Source organism: Salvia splendens, chromosome 15 (assembly GCF_004379255.2).
Source record: "Salvia splendens isolate huo1 chromosome 15, SspV2, whole genome shotgun sequence".
In the NCBI taxonomy this organism is placed as follows: Eukaryota; Viridiplantae; Streptophyta; class Magnoliopsida; order Lamiales; family Lamiaceae; genus Salvia; species Salvia splendens.
In genome coordinates, this window is record NC_056046.1 from 10,432,874 (window position 1) to 10,442,650 (window position 9,777).

General features: G+C 38.2%; 1 protein-coding gene across 1 annotated transcript; it reads right to left on the reverse strand.

Annotated features, from left to right (window-relative positions):
* Nucleotides 1-4,073: 4,073 nt before the first annotated feature.
* LOC121768340 (truncated transcription factor CAULIFLOWER A-like) lies at nt 4,074-8,159 on the reverse strand. The gene is made up of 8 exons (XM_042164812.1): nt 7,803-8,159; nt 6,099-6,177; nt 5,429-5,493; nt 5,234-5,333; nt 5,104-5,145; nt 4,714-4,755; nt 4,496-4,638; nt 4,074-4,398 (listed from the first exon to the last, which is right to left on the reverse strand). Exons 1-8 carry the CDS (start codon nt 7,985-7,987, stop codon nt 4,299-4,301), a joined length of 756 nt encoding a protein of 251 aa, XP_042020746.1. The 5' UTR covers nt 7,988-8,159; the 3' UTR covers nt 4,074-4,298.
* Nucleotides 8,160-9,777: the final 1,618 nt, after the last annotated feature.

Consider the following 9,777-nt stretch of genomic DNA (forward strand, 5'->3'; position numbering starts at 1 on the left):
CCTTTCAAAAGGAGTTCATCGAGGATGTCCCTGATCGCCAAAAGGAGTTCGGCGAGGATGTCCCTGATCGTCTCCTCGGGATGAGCTGTCTAAAGACCGTTTGCGACGGTCTGCCTCATCGGCACGGGAGAACTGGTCCGCAATGTCCCACATCTCTTGAGCTGTTTGCGGACTGCATTCCACGAGCTTTCTGTAGAGAGCTCCGGGCAGGATTCCATTTTGGAATGCCGAAATGACAAGTAGATCATTGAGATCATCTACTTGTAGGCATTCCTTGTGGAACCTCGTCATAAAGTCGCTGATCTTTTCGTCGCGACCTTGACGTGTAGAAAGCAGCTGAGCCGAAGTGATTCGGGCTTCCGCTTTCTGAAAGAACCTCCTGTGGAAAGCATCCATTAGATCTCGGTAAGATCTAATGCTGCCTTGGGGGAGGCTATCGAACCACCTTCTTGCGTTCCCGATAAGCAGCTCGGGAAACAGCTTGCACATATGGACCTCATTGAGACCCTGGTTCGCCATGTTATACTGATAGCGTCCCAGGAAGTCATGAGGATTCACTAACCCGTCATAAGTCATTGACGGAGTTCGGTAGTTCTGTGGTAAGGGAGTTCGGGTGATATCGTCCGAGAACGGAGTCTTCAATGCTCCGTACATGGCGAACCCGACATCTCTTCGGTATGGAGGAGACGGAGTTCTCCTGTGATTCCGGTACCGAGGAGGAACAGGAACATGTCGGGGTTGAGGATTCTTCTTCCTGGAAGACACGGCACTACTGCGGTAGTGACTTTCATGTCTGGATGAGGAGGGAGAATCCACCGTTTTCGTCTCAGGCTTTTGGCCTGTTTGCAGGAATGTTAAGAATTCATCCTGCTTCTCGGCCAAAAACAACTTGACAGCCTCGTTCAAATCGGGCTGCTGGGAAGACTCGGTGCGATGAGTCTTTGAGCGGCTTGTTCCTTCTCCGTGAGAACTGGAAGTAGATTTCTCCCGAGGCTGTTTTCCAGATCTGCGGGCTGGACTAGCTTCCTCATGGTTATCACGAACGGTATTATGGGTGTTACGTGATCTGGTATGCATTTTTTTAGTGGAAGAGGATCAAAAACTCGCTTTTATCACAGATTTGGTTCTCTGTTTCCCACAGACGGCGCCAGTGATGATTGGGCGAATTTTTGATGGTAGTAAATGCGGGTAAAAAATATATAGATCACGACACAAGGAATTACGTGGTTCGATTTACTGAGGTAAATCTACGTCCACGGGAAGAAAGGAGGGCAAGATTGTATTGCTTGATCTGGTTTACAGCTTACAAATACAGACTTGCTATATGATATTTGATGTTTAGAGAGCTTCTTCTTCCTCTTTAGTCTATCTGATCTAAGTTCTATTTATACATTGAACTAAGATCGTGGCTTGCATCACCACTAACTAGGTCGTGGCTTACATCACTACTAACTAGGTTGTGGATGTCGTGGAGGTCATGAGATCTTGCATGGGTCCACTATCTCTTTGTTTGGTCCGCTATCCTGCATGAGATCCTGCATGAGTTGACACCACTAAATAGATCGTGTAGTGGAGGTCGTGGAGGTTCTGCATGAGTCCACTATCTCCCAGTTCGGTCGAATACTGAGACCGAACTGCTGAACTATTGCCGAGCAGCTTTTGCCGATCTGAGAGTAGAGCTTGATTGGTCGGCTTTTACCGAGCTGTAGGCTGGGGCCGAACTCTTTGGTAATGCCGAACTGATACTCTTCCTTGGGCTTTGGGCTGATGCTGGGCTTGTTTAGTACGTACCCCATCAGTAAACAATCGTCTAGTTGCGTTTTTTTATCGCATAATATACCTGCTCCTCTTTTTTTTAATGTTTCTTGAATCGTCCATGCATTCGTGTGAACTAGTTTTTTTTCTTCATAATTTGAATTTCTGATGACCATCGTTGCTATGGTTCCGAAAAGTTCAATTCTTTTCTTGTTTTTCGTTTTTCTTCTCTAAGAATTTTATTTTTTCATGATCAAAACCGCAATTCATAAGTTTTCTTTAGTGGTCACTTTATCTAATGATCTGATTTTGTTGTGTTGCTTTCTATTATTAGACGAAGCATAAAAATTCAGGAACCTTCCTTTGAATTATAGCAGAATGTTGTTGTCTACAATCACTTGCTGGTTGAGCTATAGCTAATAATAATGCTTAATCTGTTGTTTTTGTAAACATTGTGTTTGATAGTTACCCTAAATTATGTTTCCTAATAAAGGTTTAAATTTTTTTATGCAGAGATCATGGGTGGCTTTTGTAGTTGTTTTCATGTCCCTGGTAGCCATAGTTTTTGTCTTGGATGCTTATTCAATAAGCTTAAGAATAAGGTATGGTTAAACCTAATCTTTGAGCAATCAATCTCTGGTCATATTCTGTGCTTCTTTCATGGCAGAGTATGAGAGGAAGGGTGTGTTTGTGCTGTTTAACTGTTGAAATTGAACTTGATTTTTGATATCTAGAGGTTGAATAGGCTAATGATGTTGTGGAGAAGAAGAATCTTAATAATGAGGTTGTGAGATTTTGTGAGCTGTTTATGGGAGAGTGATGATCTGCATTAGTAGTTGGTTTCTTGAGGTTATAATGGAAGCTAAACTTATCTCCATTATGCAGCCTGCGAATGTATATACACAAAGAGAAAGAAACGACGTCTCTTCACTTAATGAGCACACAACTTCTACGATTCCTTTGACCACAACACCGGCTGCTAGCAGGCCTAACGACATAGCTGTGAGTAGCATTGCTATTTCCAGACAACAGGATGCAGAGAGTTTGCAGGTTCAGCCCGAACCGTTTCCACAAAGTGATGTGCACGTTGACACAAAATCCGGAGAAGGGCTATGGATATTAATCACCCCCGATCCACTGCAGAAGATTAAATCCTATGTAAAAGCTCTGCCATCTGATACAGACAGATTCAAATGTGTGTTCCCAGATGACCGGGATGAGTGTCCAACATGTCTTGAAGGTATAATATGTCGGTTTATGAGTTTATCCCTCTCTCTTGTGCACATAGTGGATGGATAAAGCAAGGTTATTGAAATGCACATTCAGAACTGTTACAATCACTTGATTCCATCTTGCTCCTTTGCCTTGTTAACAGAATATACCTCTGAAAATCCTAAGATAACGGCAAAGTGTAATCATCATTATCACCTCAGCTGTATCTACGAGTGGATGGAGAGAAGCGAAAATTGCCCGGTTTGTGGGAAGGTATTCTTTCTTCTGTCAATCCATCTAGATATAATTGTTGTTGCTTCATGCTTTTCCACATTGATCTCTTCTGATTGAGTAATATTTGAATTTACATTGCTTGATAGTTAGCCCATCTACACTGCAAACAGAGGAACCAGCATTTCCTTTTGATGTAATAACAAAATAAAATGAATGTATTTCCCAAATCTCAGAAATAGCAGCTGCTTAAGTGAGATATATTTGTCACTTTTTGCTATATTATTAAAGAATAGTTGCCATCTTATATGAACTATCATCAATGGAAGTTACAATTACACCAAATATTAGGAGCAAAATGGCTTCAGAATGTTATCATTGGTTAAGAATATTAAAAAATTTATATAACTGAGACACCAGATGACAGTGGCTCAAAGGAAAAACATAATCGAAACTAGTATTTGATGATATGTTGTAAATATCGACATGAACCTTTTTCACTTAGAACCTTATTAAGAAGGTATATTTGAACTCTATATAGTGAAATATACCTTGATCATATCCCCCACTGATTTTTCCCCTTGGTTTTGTCTAGATGATGCTCTTTGGCGAATGAAGCTGAACGACAGTCAATCACATCAACGAATTCCCACAACTATGTTCAAGAATACTCTTCATCTCATAGTACATTTCTTGTTTTCGTCACTCCAAATTTTGTTAATGGATCGTATTCTTGATGCTGATGATCTTCGTATTCTTTATAACTTCATATGTTAAGTATGTCAGTATGTGCATATTTTCGATCACATTTTAATTCATTTGTAACTTCACTATAGATGATGACCAACAATGAATTCAAGTGCCATTTTCACACAGATACAAATTACACACATATTTTATTTAACTCAAGAATCCAACAAGTTATTCCTCGGTTTACAGAGGGGCTGCAGAGCATATGTAGGCCCACAAATTTACACACATGAATAACTCATGGTATACACTCAAAATGTAAAACAACTGCAACATACATAAAACACAGCATATTATCCTCACACAGATAACTACTAATTCCCCATGAACAAGTTGAGCCGCGTTGGATTTCACGCAGCAAAGCATCCCAGATGGCATGAGTAGAGTGAATCAAGAGTGAGGTCGAGCTCATTCCTTCTCGCCTCTGATTCTTCGTCGTATGTGCCGCCTCTGCATCAACGACATGTGAGAAGAGGATGGAATTATAATACTAAAGCTAGGTAAAGCTGGATTTTGACACAATCTAAACATTTTGTGAGAAACTTACCCCATGTTTAAGGAAGGAAGTCGAGATGCCATGAGGTATTGAGGTTGTGGCGGCGGCAGTGGAGGCAGCGCCGCTGTGTTAGTGGTGGAGTTTCGCTGCTCCCATTGTGTCTGCTGCCCCAATTCCTTTTCCTTGTATTTGATCTATATCATGCAACAGATATACTTATTGGTGATTCCTCACAACAAGAGAGAGAGAGAGAGATCTAGAGAGGTCACCTTCTTTGCTAGCATGCTGTTTTCCTCTTGGATAGCCTTCTCCTGCAATAATGTTAATTAAAAAGAAGAAGCAGAAGAAGTTGAGATTAGGCATAGCATAATTAGGATTAGAATCATCAACTAAGAGAAAAAGAATATTATTTTGTACAAAAACCCAAACATTTTAGTTATATAATGTAATTGGATTTATTCACTACTATCATCTCATAAATTCAATGACTTAAATTCCAACAAATTATAGCATTAACATCTTAACTGTAAGCTGTAAAGAAATATTACAAAATGTAATTACTGATAATCTTCTTAAAGAACTATTGGTGATATTCAACTAAGGTGCACACATATATGAATAAGAAAATATATGTAACGTGGATCGGGGAAGGGACAGACCTTCCGCTGCAACTCCGAGATTGAATCAAACAAGAGCTGATTCTGTAGATATTAAAAACCAATCTCATTAGTGGTTGAAGTTTGCAGAGTAACAGGTTTATATGCATACGTATGAATCGATGAACCATACTTTTCTTGATCGGATGGTCTTAAGAGCACTGTCAAGTTGTTGCTCCAAGTTCTGCAGATCTTTCATGCTCATCGTGTCCAGATCTTCGCCCATGTAGTGCCTGACCAGTTAGGGATATTTAATGCAAACACACAAACAAATCACTAATCACAAATTTGCGTGTGAATATTGTGAGTTAATTGACCAGTACTTTACCTATGATTTCTTTGCAAGAGCTCAATTCTGGCCTTAAGTTTGCTGTGTTCGAGAGTCCAATTAACCTGCAAATGTCACATAAAATTATATATGGCCACCCTTGTTAAATTTATAAAAATCAGGTTACAACGTACATACGTTTAATTAGCTGACTAATGTTACTAGCACAAAAGATTACTAATTTACTAGGTAAGAGTTGGACATTATTGGATATCTGATCATGTTGCACCCTTTTTCAGCAAGGGTTTGATCAAACCCGTTGATTTAATGGTTGGCTGAATTCGGATGCAATGGTTCACATCCCAACCCAATGTGAGGATCGAGGATAGACAACGTGCACATGTATACTCGTGCACCATCTTCGTGGTAACTTCAGCTAGCCCAAGCTAACAAATTGAACTCCATCGTGGATTTATCATCGTGAATATATTTCGATCTCATTAATTGCAAAATTGAACACAATCAAATAACTAGTAAAATTAAGTAATAAAAAGTTATTGGAAAGACAAGGAGAAGGGACACTCGAAACTATTATGAAGTGAACCACATAAAAATTAGGGCTTCATTTGAAAACAGACAAATACACCAACAGAAACACGTATATTCAAAATTGTTACCTAAATACACCTACTGTAGTTAATTATGACATTGAATTATAAATATCACTTACAGGCGACTCAGGCTCATTAGCGATTAACTGTCTTTCTGCAAATGAGTATCTTTCATACTTCTCCAAAATCCTGTCCATGCTGTTTCAAATTTCACCAAATTAAAATCAGTCAACTAAAGAAGAAAGATAGACATGTACTCCTTTTATGCCCATTGTGTATAACAATCTTCAATCCACCAGAAAAGGAAACATAAAATGGAGTACTTTATGCCCATTATGCATCTCACATTTATATACTACTATTAGTTTTAAAATGGAAGTAAAATGAGATAAACATGTGAAATCTATTTATCAAAAATTGTAAAAATAAAAAGAGAAATTTCATCGAAAATGCCCCAAACAGAAAGGACACAGGAAGTATAACATTAATTTTGGTGCCCTAAAAATAATTTACTCATATAAAAAGAGATAAATGCATAAGGAATTTCAAATTGAGTATGGTTCACACAAAGTTTCTAGCATAGTTCATTTAAGACATAAATTTCATAGTCATAGTAGTATAAGTTTATGATGATTTATAAACTTAAAATATTTAATAGCTTAGTCATTTGATGATAATGTTTTCTTTATCCATGTAAAGATGAGTGGCATTTCACCTCTCTTATCCACGTCATATTTATTGGGTGACATAACAAACTCACAAAGTTAAGCCAAAAATAAAACTCGTATATATTGACCAGGAAAATGTAACATACTAATTCAAATAATCAATCTTCTACTTCACCTCCAATCTCCATCATCAACAAATCTAAAAAATAATCCGATGTATTTTTAAAAAGTTTTACACAAATAAGACAGAAAATACTAAAGATCGACAAAGTTATTATATGACCCTAGCTACCTAGCTTCCTCTTTTGAAAGATCCATCTACTCACATTACTTCTAGCTGCTGCAATATATATTATCCGAAAATTTAATAAAATGAACCATCAGTCTACCCTCTATTATTACTTATGTACATGCAGTTTTTTCATTTGTGAAAAAGATCGGTATAGCATAAGTAATTCAACATAATTAAGTGAGTAAATAAAAAGAGAACTTAATCACAATGGAAACCAAAATTCTCCGTTTCATTTTAATTTCCAAACAAAATAGCAATTCTTCTCTCGCGGCTAGCCAGGTTTACAAATTTCCTACATCCTCGAAACAAAGCAAAAGGAAGCGGAAATTGTCAGGAAAAGTTGAAGGTATATGGATTAAAATACAGTGAAAACCCCTCACGTCAAAACATGAAGTCGACACGTGTTTGAAATACCATAACACTATGACAAGAAGGGCTAACTCTACACAAAAACTACAGATCCACGCAACCCTTCAATCTTCATAAATACTATAGGACAACTCCAATAAACTTCATCCTGCAATTTTAATCTAGCTCATAATTATTCCAAAATAATTCCAGGACAAGATTAAATAATACAAATGGAGATTAATTGCCAAGAAACGACATAAAAAAAGGAAGACCTAAAACCTAATTACACACAAAAAAGAATAAAACACCAGACCTAAACCTAAACCTCTGACACAAATCAAATCTTAAAACCAAGCAAACAAAATCAAGATCTAAGCTTTTTAGTAGAACAAACATCACAACAAAAACCCTAGTTTAAAAAAATGAAAACCTAAATTCAAGATCTCGAAAACCTAGATAAACAAGGAGAAGAATTAAGAAAAGAAATTGAAAAAAGAGGAGTTAGGAGTTACCAAGAATCAGTAGAATACTCAAAGAGCTTCCCCTTGTGAGAGAAAACAATCAAAGCGACCTCAGCATCGCAAAGCACAGAGATCTCATGAGCTTTCTTCAGCAAGCCAGCCCTCCTCTTGGAGAAAGTCACCTGTCTGTTGATCTTGTTTTCAATCCTCTTCAGCTGTACCTTCCCTCTACCCATCCTTTCTCTCTCTCTCTCTATACTATCTCTCTCTCTTGCTCTTTGGTCCCAAGGCCTAAAAATGGAAACCCTGAGATCCAGGATATTATAAGTTCAACCCACACGGAAGGAGAAAGTGTTTTATTTTGGAGTTTTAGTCATTTCTCTCTTGGTAAAAAAAAGTGAGGTGGAGATAAGCCCAGGGTTTATCTTATTACAGTTTCTGCTCCCACTTTTTTTTAATTGCAATGTGGGTTTCTTTTTGGGTGAAAAAACGAAATGGTGGTGCTCGTGTTGAATAATTGTAATCGTAAATGGGGCAAATTTAACATGCTGTCTGTGAAAGCGGGTACAGTAGTGGAATGGTGGGATGTGAAATCACAAAACAGCCAATGAGGAAAACCAGGCGGTTTTTTAAGGATTTGCTGTCAAGCTCTCATTGGTTGGAGATCTTTGTCCATTGGTTCATGTGATACACGGCGTTGTGACTCTTATCCGTACGACTTTGACAGCATTGGCTGGAGGTGTACGGCTCTTCCTACTCTCTCTATGTATCTACTGTTTGATACATTCGGCGCATTTTTATTTTTTCTGTCTTTTCAGCACTATTTCATTAGCTGTTTATGACTCTCCTTTGTTGAATTGAATTATGGTATAGGTGTATTAGGGCATCAACAATGGGGCGGACAATAGGCTGCCCGATGCCTCGGGGCGCCATCGTCCGCCACTGTGGGTGTGCGGACGATGTCCGATGCATCGTCCACGCCCTATAGATCGTCCGCCCACTGTGGGCGACGCGGACGATGCAACGCGTTTTCATTTTTTTTCTTCGAATTTTCCTATTAGGCCGATGATGAAGGTGGATCTAGCTCCAGCACGGCGACCGCGCCCCACGCTCGAGGATTACCGACGAGCTTCAATGAAGTTCTATCTAGACATGCCTCAATGCGCAACCAACAAGACCATGTTCAGCTCATGAACGACATGATTGAAGAAGTTTGAGACCGTAACCGTCGTCGTTGAGAATGTGTATTTTTTTAAATTCGTATTGTAATGTATTAATTTTAAATGAAATGAAGGTTTTTTCCAATTTTTATAGTTATTTAAATATTTAAATAAAGAAAATGCTTAGGGCGGCCTTTAGGGCGTCTTATAGGGCGCCCCACTGCAGGTGGAAGGGTAGGAGGCTAAAATAATGATGTGGCGGTGCATAGGGCGTCCTATAGGGCGCTTCATTGCTAATGCCCTTAGGCATATTAGTTTGTAATAGTATCATATGCATTGGTCAAATTCTAGGTATTTTACACGAATTCTAAAAATAGTTTAATATCACAAATTTTACATTTAATTCATTAAGTGCTATTTTTCATGACGGATCAATCACTATATCCGACTAATGTACGTGCCTTTTTAATCCTGGCACAACTAAATTAACGTAACTTTTTATCATACGTGCGACGACCTTTACAAGTTGTCTAAAATATCACAAACATTTCCTAGTTCTCACATAATGCCTTATTCATGTCGGGTTGGGAAATAGCACATGAAATGTAATGTTTAGGATATTTTAGATCATTTTTAAAATTCATGGAAAATACATTCCCTCGTAAAACAAGTCGCCATGTTTTGATTGAGGGTTAATGGGTCTCAAACAGGTACTCTCTATCCTTTGTTAAGTAGTAATTCATAGTATTTCCTCTTGGGGTGTCCTAAAATGAATGAGTCATTTTCTTATTTGGCCTTTTCTCTTACTTTATTATCTACTTTATTCACTATTTTACTTTATTCTCATTCACCTAACTAACAAAACC